This window comes from Mesitornis unicolor, unplaced genomic scaffold, assembly GCF_000695765.1.
Source record: "Mesitornis unicolor isolate BGI_N332 unplaced genomic scaffold, ASM69576v1 scaffold9890, whole genome shotgun sequence".
NCBI lineage: Eukaryota > Metazoa > Chordata > Aves > Mesitornithiformes > Mesitornithidae > Mesitornis > Mesitornis unicolor.
In genome coordinates, this window is record NW_010156216.1 from 10393 (window position 1) to 35665 (window position 25273).

Genomic DNA, 25273 nt, shown 5'->3' on the forward strand with positions numbered 1-25273 from the left:
CCCGCCCCCCGCCCCCGCCGACCGTTACCCAACGGCCCGGCATCGCCCAGCATGGCCGAGGGCAGCTGCACCTCCCTCCAGCATAGAGACATCATCCGCTGGTGCGTGCTGCCCCCTTCCCGGCGGACGGGGACCCAGCCGGCGGGGCGGGTTTTGGGGGGGGTGGGTCCGAGGGGTGGTCCTGGCTGAGGATGGAGGGGAAAGAGCGAGGGGGTGGTGGCGCCGCTGGTTTTGTCTCTCAGCCTCCCTGCCTTGTCGGAGAGCTGGAAGGACCTACCGGGTGGGCTTGCTACAAGGAGGGCAGGAATAGGATCTTTAGCACTTCTTGCAGTTTTGCAGGACAAAAGTCTGGTGTGCTGTGGCTCCGTCACCATGGGGGGGCATAAACGGTGCCCTGAAAGTGGGGGCATTTCCGTGGAAGTCCATCTCCCACACACAGTTTTACTGACCTGTACATGGTTTGTTACATGGGGGAGCAGGGATTTTGTCTCAGCCTACTCATTGGGATCTGGATGCTGGCTGCCATCCACTTGACATGATGGTGAGGACCATCCTATGGACCATGCGTGGCTGGCGTGCTTTTACAGCAGCCCGTGGCACGCTGGCGTTCAGAGAGATGCTGAGTGAGTGACATTCTCCGAGGTTATGTTTCCCTGAGATGAAGGTGCTGGTTGAACTCCCAAGTGAGATACTTTCTGTCATGGAGTAAGGTTGTCACCATCATTTTCTTGTGGTTTGAGAAGAACCTCAACTGCCATGTGACGGCCAAAGAGAAACCAAGGTTATTTTCCTTCTTTCCCCAAGCACAGATGAGTACAGATAGTAAACAACGTTGAAAATTTGTGTGAAACTGTAGCAACACATATAAGCGAACTTTTAACTCGACAGTAATTAATCTTCAATCTTTTCATTCCCCCTCTCAGTCATACCTGAGCAGCGGGAGTCAGTCTGTGCTTTTGCTGTGATACAGATACCCCTACCGCCATTTTAAAAGGGCTGCAGGCAGAGGTGCATCCAAGGGCATCCAATAAGTTTGAGACACTGCATAAAACTGAACCACAAACAGTCCTGGAAAGGCTGAACTTATGAATTTTTTTCATCACAAACATCTGAATCACCTTTTCACATTTAAAAAATTTTAAAATTCTTTTTAAAGTTGGTGCATTGATAATGGCAAAACAGGTTTTGTGGCAGAAATGGTTTAACGGCTGACTTGCAAACCTGTATAATGGCCTGGTTCAAGGGTTCACCTATAACAGGTGACAAACCCCAAAAACCCGTAGTCCACGTGAGGTCCTAGAACTGGTCAAATAACAAACCCCACGGAAAGTGTGGATAGAAAGTAGCAGATAAATTGAGGTGATCTTTTCCCATGTGCTTTTTCTTTCACCTCCATATTCCTCCCTTACCACTCTACTTTTGATTTTGTTGTCTTTATGAACAGTTTTGTTTTGATAAATGCCATAAATACTCAGGTTTTGAGAACCTCAGGGCTAATAGGCAAGAAAATGGGCACTATGCTCTTTTCTGTGTGGATTTTTTTCCCCCGACAGACAGTATTTTAATATTATGTGTCAGCACTAAGAATAGGTTTGACTTGTTACTTGAAAACGGCTGGCATTTTAATAGAGGAAAAATTCATGAAATTAAATTGCCAAATATTTTATCCCTAAATAGTTAAATGCTGAGGCAAAACTATTGGCAGAAACCAGCTACTGAAGCATGAATTAATTTCTGCTGCATTTCCAGTGACTCTTGTGGTGTTATATTAAGGATGAATTTGGACTTAGGCTTAATCTCCTCTGGGACTGCTCAATTACGAAGGGTTTTGTGATGGTTGCTCTGGAAGAAACAAGCATTTCTGCTTGCTGGAAGGCAGAGCTCAGTAAGGACTCTTATCCAAAATAAATTTCATTTACCTTTCAGCCCTGTGATGGAAAATACTCCACTAGCACAGCAGATCCTTGATTTTTCATGCAGGTTCCTGCTCATGTCTAGCCATGAAGCCCTTGCCATGGGTTGGTAGGGCTGGAGGTGGTGAGGAGCTGACACATCTCAGCCCCAGTGCTTGCCAGAGCCAGCCTCTTGGGTTGCTGTGTAAGAAGACGGGCTTCAAGGAGGTTAAAGTGAGGTATTTTGAGACCTTTTGCTAGAAAGGGGGAAAGCTGAGGGATGCAGTCAGCCTTCTTCCCTGGAGAAAGGGCTTGAATAAAAGGTGAGGTAAACAACATCAGGCTGCACAGCCAGCATGGCCTCGCTCAGTCTGTTCTAGCAAGTCAGTTCACTGAGGACCTTATCCACTATCTACTGCCTATACAGCTAATAAAGAAAGATAAATACTGGTTTGCCTGAAATCAGGCTGCCTATAAAGCAGAGGATGCTGATTTAAAATCTGACCAGCTTATCATCTCGCCTGGTGATTATGAAAAGTCTGCTTTCCCAGCCGACTCGATTATCAGTAAAGACACAGTGAGTAACTGGCACAGTGCTGCACTAGCATTCAGCTGATAAATTAATTAAATACGCATAAATCATTGGGTATAACGGAAGCAGAGTCACAGTAAGAAAACACTGTCATACGATCAGTGTGTCACGCTTTGAAAATTAATCTCTCTGCTTCTTTGCTCCAGCTTTGCTCCTCTATTTGTACTACAGGAGGCTATGAACTTCTGACATAAAAACCATTGCCATTATCTCATAATTAAAGGTCTTTTTTTCCTGGTGAAGGTAGTACTTTAGGCTAATAAACAATTTTACATCTTCGTCACCTTATTCACATGAGTAGCTGCATTTACTTGACTATGACCATACTGGTAAGTAAGGATGAGTAAGGGATTTGGCCAAAGGATGAGTATTTAATCATCTAAACCAGTTTCAGCCCTGACAGTTCTGTTACATAGTAAGTGTAAAGTAAAAGTCTGTTCTTTTATTAAACTTGAACTAAAATCAGTGAGGCTGTATGAGAACAGAATTTGGTCCTTCATAATATGTGCACTCTTCATCCCAAAACACCGTATTCCACATTTTAGATGGAAAAATGCTCATATTATTATCTTTGGTATAGTGGAGACTTTTCTAATTAGAAGAGCAATGTTACATTTAAAAAATTATGAGATCTGGTTAATTTCTTAGTCTCACATGAGCTTTCTTACACTTTGGAAAGAAGGCGAGTAGAACTTTAAAAGTTAAAAACATATATTATATATGTATACATATTCTCTAGAAAATATATATATATGTAGGCCTATATATATAGGCATATTTTTTTTCTCAGAGTGCAGATTAACATAAAATTAGTAGCTCTCCTTTTGATTCTGTGCTTCTATGACATCACAGTAACTATTACAGAGTACTCTGTAAACCTGATGAGCCATTAAAATCACAAGCTAACAATTCTTTCTCTTAATTCTGACATAAACTAATTGCTGTTTTTGTTTTAAAGGATAACTGATAATTTCTATTTGTGTGAAGGATGCACTGTACCCTGTCGGCTACTGTATGAATTGTATGTGGAAAGCTGCAGTCCAAATTGCCCAGTAAATGCACCCACCTTTGGAAAGGTACAGAGTAGATAGGATATATAAGATAAGAAGCACAGATACCTAAACAGAAAATCTGATGATCAAATACACTGCATATCAAAAGAGATTAAATAACAGAGAAGAATGAATATGTAATGTATTATGCTTATGTCTTTTCTAATATATTTCTGGTAAGCTCTCATGTAGACAATGTTATACTAGAGAAAAGAGTATTCTTTGTGGTGGAGTTTATTTTCTTCAGGGGACTGGTGTATGTTACGCTAACAAAGCTTGCTTTAGCCAGTATATTTCAGAAAACTTTACCAGGGTAAACAGCGCAAGGGTAATAAACTAGTCCTGAGGAGCTGATTCCTCTGTCCTTAAAAGACCCCTTTGGTTGTTACATAATATTATACTTTCTTTTTAAGTATACTTGGGGAGATCCTGCTCCAAACGCACACTAAAAAAGTTGTTATAGAATCACCCAAGCAGAACAAATGCAGATGTAAAACCCAATCTCCTTCAAACTGTTCCCGCTTTCTAATACATGGAGGTTGATACAACCCACAGAGCAATTACCACATAGAAATCCTAACTGCAACAAACACTCATCGCTACTCAACTTTATTTAACAAATTATGGGAAAAAGAATGCCTCGTAATTATTTCTTGCCCAAGACTTTTTGTTCAGAATTTCCTATTTTCACCACTAATATTCTTCTATTAGTGCCCATGGTAGGAGCTACTAAGTGTTGTTTTAACATAAAACCAAAATAATTTAAGTAAAAGTTGTGGATAACCTCATTTTATGAATCATTTATCTCTGTTTAGTTGAGTCTAGTATTTTTTTACTAAGTTAATCACTCTTACTTAAAATTAAGAATTGAGTGAGAGATCCAGCATGATTTATTACCATGAGTAGAATTTGCCTGGCTTAGGGTAGATGTCTGCCGTGAAGCTCGTCACCTTAAAAACTCTTGGTAGTCAATGGAGAGGAATAAACAGTAACAAATTATTCCTCTCACCCTAAATGAGTCATCTCAGGCAGTTCAGATGAAATGTGCCTCAGAACTGCCTGTTTTTCGCCACTGACTACAGAGTCTGCAGTGACTATCTGAGACATCTCTACCTCGTAGCCATGTAGGTAAAATTAATCCCATCCTGTCTGTACACTTTCGGGTGCTCCATCATGATTGAGTTACCACCTGTAAGCTAAGCCTTCTTGTGGTTTAAGTTAACGCATTTTAAGTTGGGACAGGCATGGATGAAGCATGAGTCTGGTCACGCAGGAGTGCTTAGCTGATGAGCCATAGCTGCTATAGGTTGGTGCCTGCAACCTTTTGCCCATGGCCCTGACTGACCCAGCACATTGTGGTGCAAGTTAACACATCCCAAGAGAGCAAGCTGGGGTGCAGCTCCCCAAATGATTGAAATGGTCTGTCCTTCTGCAACAGGGGGTGGGACCATGCAGTAAAAGGCTGAAGATGGCAGGAACTGGTTTAAAGCAACCCTGGTTTAAACTAAAAGTGCATGTGTAATCCGTTACCAGGGCTTAGCTAATGGGCTGAGCTATTACTAATTTATCAAGCTGTAGTAACCTGACTACCTTACAAGCATGCAGACGGTAAGGACTTCTGCAGACAAGGCTTGTGTGAATCAAACTGTGGTGATTTAAGACACTAGTGATCTTATCTGTCTATTCCTCTGCCCAAATACACTGCTGTTGCTGTAGAAGAGGCAGTAGGAAGAAGTATATGTCTCATGTCTCTTCTCCCACGTAACAAGTGATAGGATGAGAGGAAATGGCCTTGAGTTGTGCCAGGGGAGGTTTAGATGAGATATTAGGAAAAAATTCTTCACTGAAAGGGTTATCAGGCATTGGAAGAGGCTGCCCAGGGAGGTGGTGGAGTCACCATCCCTGGAGGTATTTAAAAGATGGGTGGATGAGGTGCTTAGAGACATGGTTTAGTAGTATACAGGTTATGGTTGGACTTGATGATCTTAAGGGTCTTTTCTAACCAAATTATTCTGTGTCACATAAACACCAGTTTTACTGGCTGTTCTTTTAGGAGAATAGCATTATGCTAAAATGCTCCCAGCTTGAGAAAGGGAGCAGCTGGGATGGATGCATGCAGAAATGTGCAAAGTACAGAACCACTCCGACATCATTAGAACTGGAGGTGCATGTCAGCCTGAGTTGAGGAAATTTGTCCTTTAGCAGGCCCTTGGACCAGCAAAGTGCACTTCGCACAGAGTCCAAGCTTTGTGCTGCTGAGTGGAGGATACCCTCACTCATCACCAATGTTGAGTGCTTGAACTCCTGTTCCTGCTATGCAGGGAATGTTAGCTCCAGCTGTCCTGGGTCAGTCTCTGTCTTCATAAGACAGCTCGTGCAGAATAAACACAGTGAAGTGGATCATTATCCTGACAGTATCTTATTCCGTAGGACCCAATCTTGACAGATGCTGCATGACCTCAGTTCACATTTACCACTGCGGTGGTCAAAAGGTTGTTTTGCAGCTTGATGATTCAGGTCTTTTTAAAATGATAAGTCAGGCCCTGTTGTGCAAGTACTCCTCGCAAAAGTCAGTGGGTAGGCAAAGTCCCTTGTGTGAGTAAACCCTACTCAAATGAGTAAGGCTTGTAGGACTGGCAAATTATGGGAGAATCATGGCACCTTCGAGTTCCCCTAGCTGGTATACCCCACCTGGCTGTGGGTGGTCTCCTGGTGTGCGCACTGAGCGTGTTTCATTGCAAGGTAAAGCAAACCTGAGGGAGGTATTTCCTACCTGAGGGAGGTAATCCTTTCAGTTACTTAGCTTTCAATCCACTAAAGCCTAACTGAGTTGAGTTCAATATTTACCATTGGAAAGGTATGCAAGAACAGGTATTAGCTTGCAAATGATGGAAAGCAAGTAAGTGATTAAGTAGAAAAAAATGTAACATGTTTTTGTGTTTTAGAATGAATTTGCCAAGTATCTCTAATCTTCTGTTTCTTTTTTTAGCTTATTCGGTTAGTTTTCCTGGGTCTGGAGAGAAGAAGGCTGTGCTCAAAAAAGAGTGCCAGGTATTGGTTTTGCTTTCTTTGTTTAAAAATGTTATTTATAACTGTTCTAATAAAATTTTTAAATGGCTGAATTTTGAGCTCCAGCATGGTAATACAGCAGCTGAACTGTTGGTTGCAAGTCTGTAATACATTGCAGGATGCAGAGTGATTCGTGATGTCACCAAATACATTAAAATAGAGTTAATCCCACAAAAAACACCACATCGTATCTGTTTTGGTAGGGCATGAATTCCAGATCAGACTGTTTTGTAAACAATTAGCACTCTGCTTTGTGCTGGCTATTACAGCATCTGCCAGACATCACAACCTTACTCAGAGCTCTTGAGACAGTGGGTCGGTAAAGTCTGGCTCCAGGGCGCACAGGGTGGCAGCCATGATTAATGGCTGTGCTTTCCAGCTTGCACGTATCCATCACGTGACCCAGCATGCACTGGTGGTCAATGAAAGCATTGTAAACAGTTTCAAACCATTTAAATCAGATCACCTCAGACCCTCCTCCCACATGTCCTTTCTTTTCCCTTCCCTCTCCTAAAGCACAGAGAGTTTGATACTCTTTCATTGATTCAGCATCCAAACTTATAATCACACTCTGAACTTCCAGGCTGGAAAAAACGTTGTTTTAAGGGCATTTAGACACAGTAATTTTATAAACATTTTGAGTAGCTGTCAAGTACTGGCTTTAAGAATGACATGCCCTTACTTGATCTGTGAATTTCCCCACTAGTCCGGACTTGCTATCAGCTTGATCCAGTGAGATCCTTTATTTTGGGAGTGCCTCACTGCAGAAACTCCCAGGCTTCTCCTCACGCTGCCTGATAGTCCCCAGCCTCCATTCTCTCTCTCCTCATCAGGAGAAGGTTGCTGTCCTCTGGCTGCTGGTGGCCCAAAACCTCTGCACTGCTGCCCTGGCTTCCCCATGGCCCAGCCTAGGTGAAGCCAGCTGGTAGCACCTGGGTGGCAGGGATGGCAACTCCACTGCTCACCAAGGTCAGGAAAAACCTTAGCAAAGGTCTGGTGGGTTTCTTGGGTTTTAGCTTGCCGTGACCACTGATGGGCCACCCAGTCCCAGGTTGCTGTGAATGGCTGTGGCACTGCTGCACTAAGCCCTTCAACTTCCATGCAGAGACCTCTGTCAGCTAAGACTCTGGTCCCTGACTTTGCTGACTGTCCTGTACAGATCTGGTGCACCCCATTCACTGGCTTAAGTTTTTTTGTTTAAAAGAAGGTATCATTCCAGGGCAAAAAAACTGTGAAAAAGAGTTTGCATTTATCTTCTGTTGGGAAAAATAAATTTTAAACAGAATTTAAAAAACAAATGTAGCTTTTTTTACTTGATCTTTTCTTGTTTAAATAGGATGATCATCTGCTTTAAAAGGAGGAATATGAATTGTTTGATGGCTTGTTGAAAATCTTGTGGTTGTCAGTTCATAATTTTTTATTTTCTAGGTATTATTATGATGGAATAACTATCAAGAAGAACTCTTCCTTTTATAACCATTATTGCTCTCTTCTGCTTGAAAAAAATTATGACAGGTTTGGTTTTTTAAATGTTTTAATTATAAAATGTCACATGATGGTCTTTATATTGTCTGTACATAGAAGTCTGTAAATCATCTGTTGAACCTTAACAACAGTACTATTCTTGTTATAGACACTATAAAAGTACTGGGCCATTAAGTACTGTGCCCTAATAGAGAAGCTCCATCTTTAAAACATGTCCTGCCTAATCGGACTTCCTTGAATTGGATGTTTTAGCCATGTAGATGCAGGAACCCATGCCAAAAGAAGAGCTTAATATATTGAGACTCTAAATGGGAGCTCAAATAAATATATTGAAATTGCTTCATGACATTGTAGCACCTTTCTCATTAAACAGCAGGCTGAAGAGGCATGTATAAAAGTATAAATCACTGCGCTGTTTTGAAGAGTCCCACACAATCATATTATCTGGGTTTTTTTACTACTTGAAGCAGTAAGGCATACTACTTTGAAAATACTTCCTTCACTCAAAAGAAAATAAATCAGATTTTACAATCACTTATTGTAAGGGAACAACAATGAGAAAACGTATAAGATGAGTATAAACTGACTTCCAAAATTAAAAGTCTAAAAGTAATTGATGAATGTAAGATACTCTGGCAGACCAAAGCGTAGACATGAGCATGGTCCAGTTGCGGGCAGGTGAGGAGGAGTTCTTATGGTTAAGCTCATGGCTAAGATGAAAAAAGCACAGACTTGTGTTACTCCCCAGAAAAAAAAAGAAGGGGAGTGCTGCCATTCCGTAAGAATTTTGCACTCCTTTTAAGAGTGCAGGAGAATAAAAACATGTGCAGCCTATGCCTTGGACTTTGGAAATCAAGCTTGTATACTCACTCTCTTACAGACTTGTACGTTACTTTAGTGTGTATATGGATAAATTCTGTACTTTGGCTTCCATTCTTTAATATGGAGATCTAGCAGTTTTCTGTAGCATGAATGTCAGAGGGATACAAGTCAGCCTATTAAGCACCCAGATAGTCTGGTGATGATGAAACTATTTCCGTGTCTGTGACATTTTATGTTATAGTTACTTAATTGCGTGCATGCTTTGCAAGAGCATGGAAAAATTATACCCACAGATTTGTTGCCTTTCTCCACGGGTTTTAATAGCAGAGTCATGTTGCAGAAGCCCATAGAGTGACAACAGTAAAGAATGGGACGGGGCAGAGGATCAGGTTCAACAGTCGGTTGTTGTGAGACCAAACAAATAATTCATTGGCAACTCAAGGCTCATTTCCCATGAGACCCTTCCTGAAGTGATATCCCTTACTACCCATGCACCCAGTATAACCAGAACAGGCCTAACATTTTAAATCCATAATCAGGAAGGGTCTTGGCCACTGTTCAAGGCACATTGCAGGCCTCTGGCTGAGTCTCTCTTCTTCAGGGAAAGAAAGATGTTTCCCTGCAGTCTCTTGAAAACAGCAATCTCATTGGCCATAGTAGGAGATCTGCTAGATCTGGTCGTAGAAGAGATGAGAGAGAGAACAGAACAATTTGAATTGTTGTTTGTTTTTTTTTTCTCCCAGTGTAGAAACATGAGAAAAGATTACAAAAATTAGGAGGAACCAAAGAAGATATGTTGGCTAAGTCCAGCCCACGTATGTCAGCATAGCTTGTGTTCTTGGCCCTTCTCATGTTCTCCGATGGGCTGGGGAATACGGTATACCCCATGCTTAACCATAACGGAGCTGTTGCACTGGCCGCAGGCCTCTGCCTCCTTCTCCACCAGCTGTCAGAGGTGCCTGTCCAGACACCTACTCCTAAAAAACTATATTTAATTTGGTCAAACCAAGGGAAAGGGTTGGCATCAACCAGCCATCTAGTGATCTTGATATAGTTTCTTGGGATAACTTTCCAGATTTAAAAAAAAATAATCAAAATATAAAGATCATATTCAGACAAAGATCACCTTTCTAGTTGCAATAGAAAAGTCTCTTGACTACAAAATTATCCTGTCTGGTGTTTCTTTCATTTAAGATAGATATAAGAAGTCATTGAGCTACTGAGTGAAGTCAGACAGCTGAAATTAGTACAGCTTCCACTGTAAATGCAGCCATGTGTCCCTGTCCCAAGCCAATGTGCAGGCCCACAACACCTGGGCAGCTGGGTGTCACAATTACTTCTTAGTGTCTGATAAAGGACAGCAGGAGAAAACAGATAGAAAGCAGCAAAAAAAAGCACAAAACACAGCCAGAGAAGCATGAGTAGCACAACTTTGAAAGAAATAATTAGGTCACATAGAAAACAAGCAGCAACTTCAACCAAGTGAGTTTGTTTCCATCTGTATTGAGTTTTGTACATCCTTTGCAAATAAATAGGAACACATGAAGGAAATACCTCATCTTTACCATCCTCTCAGTAGGGTTCAGTACTTCCTGAAATCAGAACTAATTTTTCATGATCCAACGAAGTTGATAAAACCAGCAATGGCAAGTTCTAGATGTTTTTTTTTATTAGAAAGTTGACATTTAGAAAAAAGCAATGAAAACTTGAAGACTTGTCTACCTGCAAGAACAAAAGTTGTTCTCACAGAGGTAATCATAGTATTGCTGCAGGGGTATTTGACCAACAACATCTCAATTTTTGAGAGTGTGTTGTTGTGGAAATTTCCAAATTATAGTGAAGAGGATTTTTTTAATGCACCGTTACAGCGCAGTCCAAATGCTGGTCTGCAGACCAGACCCTGCTAATGGGATGCACGTCTCTGGCTTGTTGCCATTTCCCTCTGGCAGAGGCAGGGGATGTCTGCTTGAGTAGCGAACGTGTCCCAAATAACTATTGCTCCCTCCCATGCCTGGACAGAGTCCAACACGCAGATGGTTTTTCTGGTGCACCTACCTGAGGGCAAGGTGGAGTCAGGAGCCCAGCTGAGAGACTTAAGGAATCCACCCAGCCTGCGGGCTGGTGAAGAAAGGAATGGTTTGATCCACTCTCTCTAATTACTGAAAATAGTATTTCCTGACCATATTGAGATAGCTGGCAATTGAGATGGTGCTGGTAATGAGGAATGAGGCCCGTGAAGGATCTGGCAGGTTGGAAGCTTTGCTTGTTGGTGTAATAGAAATGGCAGTATGATGTTAATGGTTTGCCTTTGACTACAAAGAAGGCATTTGCCTTCTGATAGTCAGTGGGGCTTCAGATGTGTTGGTTGGCTGAGTTTGAGGGATGAGGATACTCTTATAAAGCACCTGTGAGTTGGTTTGTTTAACAATCTTGGATTTTTTGAAGATATGTGTACTGCAGCTCTGATGATGTTATGAAAGTAGTGTAAATAAACACAACTGTACCCTGTGAGGTCTCCAAATATACTATCCAAATTTAAGGGAATCTGGTATTTTACTGATATGCATTACAATAGGGTGCCCACTACTAATGGGAATTTTGAGGATGAGCTCTCCCTAAAATGACACTTGCTCTGGCAAATCAAGGAGGCTTGGAGCATAGTAATGTTGAAAAAAATGCCAGAGAATTCTGGCTTAATAATAGTTACTTTATGGTTCTAGTAATAGGGAAGGTTTGGGTTTCTGACTTTCTAGTGAAGCAAACTCATTATTTTTTAATAAAAGTAAATCTGATATGATTCTAGCAAATGAGCTTTTCTAATCTCAGTGTAATCTGACAGTCAACAGCATGAGCATGTGCCACCCTCCCCCCTTTCATTTTTCCTTTGTCCTTCCCATTTGCCTCCTCTGTCTTTCCATCATTCCCACCATCGTATTTCCCGTTTTAGCTCTAGTTCCCTCCCCACAGCATCATCCAAACTCTGCAAAAAACATGGTGAAACACCTTGTGATTTTACCATCACTCATTTTCCCCTTCTCCCACCCACCTCTTATTTTGTGTGTCCTGTCTTTACCCAGGTACCACTTTCCAGAGGAAGTCATCAGTTCTGCCTCTCAGCTGAGCACCCTTGAGAGAATCAGGTGAGTCCAAACCCCCTTTGCTAACAGTAGGAGCACATAAACGTTAGTGTCCTGGGGGTATTGCACTTAATCATCACCGAGCACCGCTTCTTGCACCTTGCCTTGCAGTCCCTGCTTAGGGGGGAGCTGGGAGTCAGCCTGCCACGGGAGCCAGCCCACTGGAGGAGAGCGATGCTGTTACGTGTTGCCATAGTAGCAGCAGCAGAAGATACAGCTGGCCGCCTTTTTGGGGAGAGCAGGAGCTGGAAAATATTCATTAATTTTGTTTCACAGGCTTTAGAAAGCTGCAGGAAGGACTCATTGGAAAGAAGGATTACGAAACATTCCTACTTACACATTCTTCCCTTTGTCCAGCCGCCAACTCGAAAATGCCTGGGAGAAAGAGTCAATAGAGTTACCAAACATAGCCAATATCAGTGTCGTGCCCTGTCTTGGGCAGCCAGTTTGGTTGTTTCACTGGTGCACCACCTTCATGGTAGAGGGAAAGGTGATTTTTCAGGTGGCAAGAGTCAGTCCTGTGAGAAGCATGAGGAGGCATTTTCAGTGGCTTGCATTTCCAAGCAGATACGCTGTTATGTTTTCTCTTCTGCTCCTCCAGGACGTAGCCTGGCTGATAACACACCCCAGCAGGCAGGATCTGATCAGATAGCCTGAGTGCTGGCAGTCACCAGTGCAAGCACATTTTCTGCAAAGCCCAAAACCCCTTCAAAACAGCTGAGTCCAAAAGGACCCTGGAGTTTGAGATGCCTTCAGACAGTGAGCAGGTGTCAGCAGCAGATGGGGGCTTGACTGGAGGAATCCAACTCTCGCAGCACGTCCCCGTCCTAGCAACGTGTCCTCTCCCTCCTGTAGGATTAGCCTCAGGAAAAAAAAAAGGCAGGGAGAGAGGAAGGTGATGGTAAAGTGAGAAAGCAGCCTGGTGTGCCTGCATCCCTGGCTTTTCAGCCAAAAGCCAGTGGTCAAGACTTTGCAGGTCCAGGTGAGTTCTGACCACGTGAAACATCACGGTAGCTCGCAAAGTAAATGGGGGACAATTAAAAAAAAAAAAAAGGAGCCATCTAAACTGATAAAGGGTGCATAAAATGGAATTTCTGTGTAATCACAGCACAAGGATGGTTATGTTTTCATTATTGATGTGTTTATAATTATTGTTACTATTCCAAATGAACTGCAACTACAAAAACAAACCCTTGATTTTGATGCAAGAAGTTGGAAGGCATGGCACTGTTAAATGACTAATACCTCACTGTTTTTATAATGAATTATTCAGTTTTACCTTAAAGTGAAGTCGATAGTCTCCTTAGGAAACCACGGGGCTGTTGCACGACAGGATTGACAGAGGGTTTGTTTCCCAAACACAATGCTTGAGCCCAGTGCACCCCATTCAGTTTGAGCTCATTTTCTTACTGAGTAGAGAATAAATTGGTGAGAATTTTAAAGGGCTTTTTCTGTTGTATGTTTTACCACAGTAAAAACACCTGCAGTTTTGGAGATGCAGCTGGTTACAAGAGCAATAGCCAAAAAAGCGGAACGGTGAGTTTTAGATACGTTAGACTTAAAAGAAAAAAGTATATCTCTGTGTTTAACTAGAACTGGTATAATAGTATGTTCTGTTGAAATACAGTTATTCTGTCATCTTCTTCAAAATAATGTTTGTAATAACCTTAATAATAATCTCACTAAATGCTTACTTTCCTCACTCCTATTTCACCTGGTAGCTAAACATTTTTGTTGTCTTAACGTTGGCTCAAATAATTTTATCTGCCCTGATAGTGGAAATTGTGTCTGACAGCTCAGGTTTTGAATATTAGGGGAGCCAGTGGGGCACAACTTTCCTTGCCTAAGGCCCAAAGTGACAGACCCTCATGCTGCTGAGCTGGTGTCTTTTCAATGCGCTCAGGGTTTATTGGGCCGGTAAGTATTTAAATACCTGTGTGACCTGGTCTAGGTGATCCTGCTGTGGCAGGGGGGTTGGACTGGATGATCTTTCAAGGTCCCTTCCAGCTCCTAATATTCTGTGATTCTGTGAAGGATTAAGAAAGAAGAGTGCAACCCCTGCTCACCGAAAAGGGCAGATGAGCACCTCATCTGTGGCGGTTCTCCCCTAAGCACGCTGGTTGGGGTTGGCTTGTCACTGGGGTTGTTGGAGCATGAGCAACAAACTTATGTGGACCAAAGTGAGGAAAAAAGGAGAGATTGGATGTTTTTCTTATTTTTACAGAGCACTTGGGTGTGGCAATGAGTGCTCTGAAGTGGATGTAATGACAGCTGTTGAGAAATGTGCTGTCACCCCAACTGCAGAGCCTTATTTAGAAGGCTACAACTGTGATATGAGTGCTATAGAATAGATACATGGATGATATGCATTAAATATTCACTTTTTTAAAAAACAGAAATTAATGTACTGTTCAGAATTTAAATATTTAGTCAACCATGCTTGTTTCTCTCATCCACCCCTACTTCCTAAAAAAAAAAGGACAAGCATTCCTCTGAAGAAATACATCTTATTTTAAAATCATGTTACACAATTTCAAGAAAGTATTTAATACCTTTAACAGAGCTGACAAGATAATTGTGATCTTTTTCTTTAACTATTCAAAATAAATTCTGATGTACTAAGAGCAAGAATTATCACTGTTCTCCATCTGTCATTTATCTGAAGACTGAACAAGACGAGAGATTTCAGTACTCTTGGCCTGAATTCAGAAGATTCAATCTTTGGGAGCAAGAGCTAGAGAGGAAATATCCCTATGAAAAGGTACGTTCAAGTATTCTCTCAGAAAACAAGTTAGCTCTTTGATTGTGTCATCTTTTTGCACCCTCTTTTTTGGTTGCCTCCTCCAGGTTGCGCTGCTTGCCAATGAGTACTACAGCCATTGTCAAGATATTTTACTTGTGGTGAGAAGGAATGAACTGCACAAGGTATGCCTTTGCTTTAATAGCATACTCATTCTGACAACAGCAAGCAACTCTAAGGATAAAACCGTTTCTGTGTAGCTAATTAACTTGATGGTTTGATCTAAGGTAGATGATCATTCATAGACAAAAGAAACATTCAGTCAAATTATTCAGGATTTCTTAATTAACACAACATATTCCAAGAATTTGAGTTTGTAGGCATATCCTGAGCATTCCTGGCACATCAGCAGGTCTGAGCCCAGCACAAAACACAAGGCCATGGACACATCTCTTCCATCATATCCACATATCCATGGCACAGTTCTTGCTCTCCTCTTTCCTACGCTGCCTTGCGAGGTTCAGCTTGTTGCCCTGGGATGCTTCCACATGCTTTCCTGAAGCCTGGCCAGGATGGGGTCAGGCAAAGATCCCAGCTCCACAGCCATGCTTTTGCTTCTGTGGGTTGCTTTACTTAATTAGGCTTCACACTTCACAAGTGCAAAATCAGTGAGACTTCATAAAGGACTCCATATTGCAGGTGAAAGACTGTATCATGTCATTCTGGAGCTCTCTGCCACCTGAAAGAATAGCACTGATGTCCTTGCCAGATGTATGCCAGCTATGCGAAAGCTATGATAGGCAGCTATTCAAGGTACTGTAGACACACTTTTTTGTTGTAATTATGATATTGTGTGTTTGTGTCTTTTTGGTAGGAGGAGAAGGGCCAGCTGTTTGTCATGTGCTGTACAATGGGATTTTCATTCAGACCTCAATCTGTTCTTTGGCTTCTTCTGAGGCAGCACAGTATGGATTTTGAAAGAAGACAGTGGACTTTGAGATAACTTCCATTTTCCTGCTATATATTGCTTCAAAAGTCCCTCATATCATTGGTGTATGCTGTTATAAATATGGTCTGTGGTTCTGGCATGAGGTCATGTGACTGAAATTTCAACTAATAACTGTTTTCCAAATTACAAGAGTTATTTTTCCTTTCAGGACACTACTACGTTTCTCTGCGACGTTCCACATAGAAATATGCACTTTTCTGATGAAAATAAATTGCTTCTTGTTTACTTTGGGTCATTCAGTACTGTCTAGTAATTAATACAGGAAACAGCGTTTATTGTTAGGATCTTTTTCCTTCTGCTAATAAATGTAGCTTAGCTGTTTCTTAATGGGAAGGAAAAAAAATGGGCTTCTTTACATTTAAACTATCAAAACAATTTTTTTTCATGCTGCTGTAAATATCTGTAGTACACCAATCATGTGCAGGTCCATGCATCTGTATTCTAGAAAATAGATGACATCCTTATGCACAATTTCCTGAAGGAGGTGCCTGTGGAGCACATGCAGTACCTCAGACTGTTCAGTAAAAATGTTGAACTTTGGCTGCTTAATGCTTTGAAAGAGTTTCCGTTACCGCTCCAGACATCCAAATCGAAAGGTATGGTCAAGAAATAGAGAGATTTTTGTAAAATAATCTTTGCTTAAGGTGCAGAGAAGATTGTGTTACAAGACTCTTACAGAAATTATTTTTAAAACTTTTTTAGCTGATGTAACTTCAGTATTAGTGAAGACTAGAGTTAGTTGGGATACAGTTGAAAACAAACAGTCTCAGATAATGTGTGAGAACAAATTTAGGCCAAAATTATTCCCAATTCATGGTAAATTAAAGTGTACTTGAATCTTTTTAAAGATCTGCCTCTTGCCATGATCACCTTGGCTGTGTAGATAACTGAAAAATATGCAGTCTGCCCTCTGAAATTTAAGTACTGCTCTGACTTCTCACCTTGCAAGTGGTTTTATGCAGATAAGTAATTGCTATGGTGTAGTTTAATATAAACGTAAAAAAGCCATACTCCCATAAGGAAAGCGTGACTCTCATTAGAGATGTATTTGAAAAAAATCAGTATATACAAAGGCATGTGTATATGTGCATGTTTGTAAATATGCACGTACATACATTTATATTTGATGCTGAAGATTCTGACTGAAAAACAGTGTTGCTCTCTTGTTTGCTGAGTGAAGACCAAATCCTCAGCGGCAACATAGGACCCTTGCGTAGACAAAAGACTGTATTAGCGTTCATATGCTCCAGGAAAACTTGCAGTCTTAATTCTGGCATTTCTTACATTTGAATGCTTGACAAAGCAAACGTAGTAAGTATGTTTTTAACATGTGTGTGCATGGAAGTATATGTAAGTAATCAGCTGCGACCCTTTGTATATACATCCCGGTCTTTCTGGTTTGTACACACTTCAGAGAAACAGAAATTTTCACTTGAAAACCATTGCCTGCCTACAGAAGTTTCCAAGTTGCTTTATACTCAGTTTTCCTGTAACTAAGAATCAGTTATTTTACATTTTATTCTTAAAACAGGTATTCTTGGACCATGCTTGCCATATTCACAACATATTACAAACAGGAGAAAACAGAGCCAAAGAAACCAACTCCTATTAATAGGGCTGCAGAATTATGGATACATAAAGGCGGAAATGTAAACCCTCTAAGCAAAATGTAGGAGATTTAGAATTAACATTACTTTTACTCACCTCAAACTATACATGTAAGAGAGTATTAGTCTCAGTTAAGAAGTATTTAATGTAAAAAATATTGGAAGTATTTCTCCTGTGTGTCATGGGTTAACAGATTTGCAGTGAAGGAAGAGTGATGACCTTGGCAGCTTCTCCTTGCAAGCTTTAAACTGTGAGGGTCTCCAGCCCAGCCAAAATGCTGGCTCAGTGCCCCACCATGCCCTCCCTTAGCCTGTTGCTCCCCTAGGGATCTTCTTTCTGACTGAAAAGATCTGTCTTCATTAATGTCTTTTAGACTGTAAAATATTAATATATGAAACATTTGCCTCTTCTTCTTTAACAGAAGTTGCCATGTTTATAGGAAGACTCAGGAGAAAGACAGACCTTTCTAACATAGTCAAGGTATGTTCCAGAACCTATGAAACAAAAAAGCTGGGCATCTCATTCACTCAAGTGATTTGGGCTATTTATGAGATGCTCCACTGTAGGACAACAGCAGCAGCACAGGCGTTCTTAGCTGTGTATTGACCATGGTCCAAATCATGCTTACCCTCCACTTCTGTAAGTACACTGAGGGGGACTTTTCCTCCTTCTGGATTCTGTGAAAGCCTCTGAGATATGGTCAGTGGTTCCCCATGAAGAGAAAGACAGTAGCTGGAAGGGTCAGATGATAGTTTCCAGTATCTGCCCATCCATGCAAAATCCAGTCAGATAGCACGTGCTGGAGTTACTTTAACATTGGCTTTATGTAACATCCTTACCACTCCGATGAGTGCTACAGCAGCCTGCACAAGGGAAATCACTGATATGCCAGCTGCAGAAAGGCTGCGTGGTCAGGGAGCAGGCTATGAGGTCTGTAAGACCCTCATCATTTTCATGACTCCCAGGAATCAGGTGGCAAAACCTTCTCCATCCTCTGACTGGACAGTGTTGGAAGGAGTGCTGCAGGGAAGCATCCTCTGAACTTTCCTCCTCAGGGTCATCACTCAGACTAGCTTTTTTTCCTTGGGATGAAAGAGACAAAAATCTCTACAACAATTAATACGCCTGCCTGCTTTTTGCTTTACAGTATCATTATAGAATCACAGAATCACAGAACAGTTTGGGTTGGAAGGGACCTTAAATATCATCTAGTCCAACTCCCCTGCCATGGACAGGGACACCTCCCATCACTCTTCTCAGCTACAATGACAAAGGAAATGCATCCAAGAGCTGCATTTTTAACGCTTTGAACACCGTGAGGGAAATTGTTTCATTAGCTTATTCAGTACTCTGTCATTATGAGGGGTTGTACCCTCCCTGCAGCCTTCCTTCCCTTCATGTCCTTGTATACTTCAAAAACCTTGGCTTTTGAGATGGTCCAGGCCACAGCAGAACAGACAGGTCATGAATAGAGAATAAAGCAGAGGAGAACAGGTGGTACCTTGTCTCCTCTTCTTCAAACTGCAAGTACCAGATTGTCCCAACATGCCACCTGGCTTAAATCACTACATTGTGTCCCCACAATAAAGGGGAGGAAGGATGGGAACTGTGGCTTCACGAACCACAGAGCAGCGTCACATTCCTCCTTAATAAACCTAACTTCTCTTTCTGGGAAAACTCATCACCAGCAACACACAAATGGCACACTTCACTTTAAAAAAAGATTTTTAAAAGTTTTAAAACATTATAATAATGTACAAACATGCACTAACGCAGGCAAAGTGTTGATTTCTGAGAGGCGCTGAGCACTCGCAGTTCCCATTTACTGCAGAAGCCTTTGGAAATACATAATACTTGCAGAGCTCAGCTTCACGTGCTCCTAAACCATGCTTCTTATGCATCGAAGGACATGATCCAGCGAGACTGCAAGTGCCAGCTATGCCCTAATTCATGTTCTCTGACTTCACATCATTCTTCTTGTGCTCAAGCCGTGATGTCAAGGGCCTGGCTGCAGCTTTTTCTTCTTCCCTGCCTGGTCCCAACGTGCAGAAAAGCTGCAGAGAGTCAACATTGAATTTACACCACCGAGATTCAGAGCAAGAGAATTTCAGCCTAGCTGTGGGGAATTTCCTAGCAGCAGCTTCTGACTCCTCTACATCCCCTTTACACCATCTAACCGTCACAAAGTGAACCTTGCAGACCTGAGGATCTGGGTCACATCTCCCCTTACAGCTGAGCACATTCTGAGCCTAGTTCTTGTTCACGCTGACAAGATCTTGGCACTGTTGTCACAAGTAGATATCTGTACCTTTTCTTGAGCCTCTAAGATACAAAGGAAGGGCAAAGGAATTCCAGTGTACCTGATAATTACTCCCATCACAATTCAAAAATTATAAATTCAATAAGTGGAATTATGTAAGTCTTGTAAATAAGCATCCCCATAGTCTTTCAGAGGTCTCATAGCCTCTATTAGGACTTCTGTTAGAGATCTTACCAAAGCCATGGATACTAGGCTTTAACGAAAAAAGGGTAGGAAATGAACAGTGTCAAAATATTCCTTTGCAAATGCATCCCCCTGTCACACAGACACCAGAAAATGGTCAGCTGAACAGCACAGGTGTCTAAAATTTTCAGCTTGTGACCAACATGCAGATGCTTCATGGAGAGGTGGATGCCCCTCAGAAAGGACCACTGTGTGTTTTAGTCAGTCAGATCCGGTCCTAGGCTTTTGTGGACTCATATCCCATTTCTCATCAGATACTCACATGAAGTGGGTATGGATAGAGCAAGTGATCTCCCACTTAGTACTCTCCTGGCTCCCAGCATTCTGAGATGGAAGTTGTATCTACATCTTGGCTTTAACAGCTTGATTTTGGCATCCACAACATCTTGGGGTAGTCAGTTCCAGGGTTTGATTATCTGTTGTGTGCAAAAATATTTTATTATTTTAAAATTTCTACCCTTCTTCATGCAATTCTCCCTGTCAAGTTCCATCACATCCTTCCTCAGTTATTTCTATCTGAAGCTGAACTTGATCTCATCTCCTCACATAAGAGTCATTTGATATTTCTAATAATCCTTCTCAGTTTTCTCTGGCTAAAACACACCTGGAATTTCAACTGGAGATGGATGGTCAAAGCAGGTGAGAGTGCTCCTAATGAGAAGTACTACAGAGCAGCTGTGCAGCTGCAGCCTCTGAAAGGTGTAACCACACCATCCCTTGTAGAGTACTTTGCAGTAATTTAGCCACCTGGTGAGAATTAGGAACAATTTTGGCAAGGTCAGCATTCAGAAGAAAAAAAAAGTAACTTTCCCATCATGTGTAGATAAAGCAAGCTGACAGATGCTACTACGTGGACATGCAGAAATCATTAGAGCGTAAAAAGGTGCAACTTTCCTGCTAGAAAGGAATGTGAATATGATACTTGTCGTTTCCTGGGGCTGATTCCTGCCTCTCATAAGCTGTATTTAAGTGTTGTAAGAGCTGGCTCTCAGTCATTTAGCAAATTATATTCAGTATAGTGAATAGTCTAAAACACCAGGGCATGGAGTCAGGTGGTAGCCCCTGGTAGTTCCCAGCCTTTGGGTTGTTGTATTCTTGCAAGCAGCAGCTTTTCTTCTGACACTGGAAAGTAAAAATAAAAAATATACTTCTCTTTAACTTAGCTGAAGGGTATTACCAAAGGAGAATCAGAGTGCTTTTGGTACTTTAGTAAAGCTAGCAAAATAATGAAAAAGAAAAATAGCCAGATTGGGATTTGCATTTGCAAACAAACAGGCAGCCACGTTCACAGCTGCTTCTGGGGTCATGGTAAGCACCCAGTGAATGGGATTTGTTAAAATGTTTATGGACACTGAAATTTTGCCGATTATTTTTTATATATTTTTTTCCTCTGGAAGGCCAAACTGGACATTCTTTATTCATATAAAAACCCAAAATTCAACAAAGGCTTTAGGATCTTACTGATGTCATACGGAAATGAGAGACTAAGTGTATGGATTAACAAACTTCAATGGCTTCAGGTTTAGTTTCCTTCACTGTGTTCATAATTTAGTTGAGAATCTGAAACAATACTGTTTGATAGCAATTAAATTTTTAGAAAGTGAAGAGATGAAGATCAAATGTTAGGCTGAAAATTGCAGTGTTTTTGTGAGTAATGATTTTTGGGACAACTATGAAGCCAGATTCATTCACAAATGACTCATAAGCAGATAAATGGGGTAAAATCCCAACTAATATTATTTTAACTAACATCATATTTCTAATGTTACTGTTACCTTCTCAAAGGTTTGGTCAACTTGAGAAAGTTTGCCTTTGAATTTAATTGAAACAAGTACTAAAACAGGTAACATCAAGGGAAAGTTGGCCCTGATACACCATTCCATGTTTTAGACAAAATACCATTATTTGGCATAACTATAATAACTCCAGGCAAAAGCAATTGCCCAGGCAATTGCCCAGATACTTCAAGCATGTTAGCCTTGTCTGCTCCATCGCAGACAACACAGAGAATCATTGAAAATAACATCTCCCAGAACAAAAGAACTGTTGAAGACAACTTAAGATTCATCTCCTTTGATTTATTTTTTTCTTTGCAATTTGGAGATTGGTTATATACAGTCTAGTATTGAATAAGGGAAGCTTTTTGACTGAGCTAAGGGCTTGAGAAAATGAAAGGCATTAACTGTTTTCTTATTATCTATAGACAGTGAGAACAATCTTGAACAACAACAGCGTAGTCACTGTTCTGCTATCAGACTTGCATGCTGTCATCAATCAGGGATTCCTGGATGTGCCTGGAAACCTCTTTCAAAAGAAGTTTAGGAGCCCAGAGGAGATGGAGAACAGCTTAGAACTCAAATGTAATACTTTTTTGCTATATTTTGTCTATCCTCTTAAGCCCTTGCTTGCCATTGTTAAAGCTCCAGCATTTCCTCTTGTTTATTCATGGCGCCTGCCCTAATGGGAATTACAGTCTTACTGTAACCCAAAGTACTGGAAAAGGGCCGATAAAATTGAGAATGAAGCATGTAACATTATCCTTTTGACTTTAAAAAGAATGAAAGGCTTTCCGCTCTGACTCTCTCTTAAAGCTTTCTATGGCAGCAGGAGTGGGGTTTGTGGTACTAAATGATGTATCTTCTAGAAGGCGGCTGACAAACAGGGGTATTCATTTTTTATCCTTTTCTCTGACAAAAAAAATAAAGAAGTTCCCAAAAGCTGCATTTCACATTTTCCTCAGCTATTAATCAAAGTACACAAAATCACTTCTTGTGGCCAGATTTCAAAATACTGTATGGTGAACTGGACAAGGGCTATTGGCCTTTCAGCTTTCATGTCTTTTTGCCGTATTGCGGCCTGTGGAATCGATGTGCTGCTGTAAACAATAAAACACACAGTGTGCATGCAGCCATGACATCGTGCATTTGCCAACTTAATGAAAAGGGACGGGAACATAATGGCAAGTTGATTTTTAGATTAATGGGCTGCCATTTTAATTATCAGCAAGAGAGGGGCAAGCTGGACAAGGGTGTGCACAGAACTGATGGGGGAAAACCTCAGCTCTTTGTTGCTGGCCCACCACCAAGGGATGTGCCACAGCCTTTCCATGACTGCTTTCAGTGGGAATAATAATTTGCCTGCTTCACAGGAGAACTGTTTAGATAATATTTATATACATCTTAAAACCAACGCAGAATGCTCTTATTGCATTTGCTCGTTATATTAATGATGATCTTACTCTTTCCAAGGTGGATTTATTGCATTGCCTGTTTTTGTTGCTTTTCGAGACTGTTATTTATAATAAGCAAGGTTTCACAGACCCTATCCATATGTTTTCTTGAAGGAAAATGTCTCAGAAGGGTATAAATTCAGAGAGGAGCCATAGTGATGTACCTTTTGGCAGTGGGTGGTAGCTTCCACTCTTTTGGGGGAACAGCTGCACTGATATGTGGCAGCGTTATCTATATTTCTGTTGGTATACAGAATATTCTGCATTTTCTGTTATTGTTTTAAACTGTTTTCTCCCTGTCAACAGATAAACCACGCTTAATTTTTTTTTCAACACATGAAATCTCAGACAAGTTGGTACTGCATATAACCAAATTCCAGCTTTCCCACTGGAAGTGTTTGTTCTTGCCACCTTTGCCATGATAACTAAGTCAGTGCACATATGGTGGAAATGGCCATAAATGTGAATTCTGACTGATTTCAAAGTAGGCTACTATTCCTCATTAAAGTAATAGCATAATTACATTAATCAAAATGCTATAAACATATGTCTTCATATATTTTAAGCTAGAGATAAAAGAAAAAATAATGCTAAAACCTGCAGAAACAAACCAAAAAGCAAGCTAATCACTTCACTTAATGACCTCCCTTCTATATTTCGTAGGTTTGAACGACATAATGTCTTTGCTGGTACCTTCCATAGATATTCAGATTCTCCTGAACTGTGTGTCTTCAAATCTCCAGGCTTTTATCATTCAGGTATAACAATAGTTTAATAATTTCAGCAAAGAATGAGTGATCACATCATTTATCCTGCTACATGCTGACTGTTACGAGTCTAAGGGAGCTACATTGTATACTAGCAACCTGACCAGACTGCAGATTTGCATAAGTACAATTTAGGCATGCTGCAGAAAAAGAGGGAATTAATTGGCATATAAAAATTCCATCTGTGCAAACAACTACAAGCACATTTCTGTGCATATATCCACTTGAGCCGTTTCAGTATCTGCTCTCACTTCATAGATGTGTATGTTATAACAGTCCCTAATAAAGCAAAATTGGATGGTACAGAGAAGATGGAACCAGACTTTTTCTGGAGGTTCACAGTTATAGGGCATAAGGCAATAGACAGAAGTTGCAGCAAAGAAATTTCCAATAAATGAAAAGAACAAATATTACCATGAGAGTAGCTAAGCATGGGAAGAGGTTAACCAGAAAGGCTGTGAAATCTCCAAACTGGAGGTGTTCAGAACTCAGCTGGACAAGGCCTGAACTAAGCTGGCCATGCTTTGAGCGAGAGGTTAGATTAGATGATGTCCAAAGATCCCTTTCAACCTTTTTTTTTTTAGGATTCTAACAAAAAAAGCCCTGGCTTTGTTCAACCATTGTATGCAGTTTGTCCAGGAAATACTCTGCAACACAGTAAGAAATTATTTCAACCAACTGTATCGTAAAGTGATTTTTTTTCCCTTTCTGCAGCCAAGCAGGAGTAAAGAGGAATTTTGGAAACTGGCATCGGATTTTCAGCTGAGATGGAACTTCCTACTGAGTTCAGTAAGCAAGGCTATCTCCTTCAACTATGCAGACAGTTTTGGTAAGTAGGATCTTTGTGACCCTTATCTGATGCGCCCCTTTCTGCCCTGAGACGGCAGAGGCACCAGATCATTTTAACTGATATAAATTCAAAATCCATAAAAAAAGTCCAGTGCAGAGCCACAAAGATGATTAAGGGAGTGGAGCATCTCCCTTATGAGGAGCAGCTGAGGGAGCTGGGTCTCTTTAGCTTGGAGAAGAGGAGACTGAGGGGTGACCTCATTCATGTTTATAAATTTGTAAAGGGCGAGTGTCAGAAGGAAGGAGCCAGGCTCTTCTCTCTGATGTCCAGTGACAGGACAAGGGGCAATGGGAGCAAGCTGGAGCATAGGAAGTTCAATCTGAACATGAGGAAAAACTTTTTTACTGTGAGGGGTACAGATCACTGGAACAGGCTGCCCAGAGAGGTTGTGGAGTCTCCTTCTCTGGAGAAATTCAAACCCGCCTGGATGCCTTCCTGTGTGACCTGGTCTAGGTGATCCTGCTCTGGCAGGGGGGTTGGACTGGATGATCTTTCGCGGTCCCTTCCAACTCCTAACA

General features: G+C 41.2%; 1 protein-coding gene across 1 annotated transcript; it reads left to right on the forward strand.

Moving 5' to 3' along the window:
- Positions 1-51: 51 nt before the first annotated feature.
- Positions 52-24734, forward strand: RFX8 (RFX family member 8, lacking RFX DNA binding domain; the record flags this gene model as incomplete). The annotated part of the gene is made up of 14 exons (XM_010182897.1): positions 52-101; positions 3443-3560; positions 6526-6587; positions 8034-8111; positions 11990-12052; positions 13522-13585; positions 14679-14810; positions 14897-14974; positions 15489-15602; positions 16244-16394; positions 17828-17886; positions 22113-22269; positions 23802-23896; positions 24620-24734. Coding segments are annotated over exons 1-14 (1336 nt in total), but the record flags the coding sequence as incomplete, so codon positions are not given.
- Positions 24735-25273: the final 539 nt, after the last annotated feature.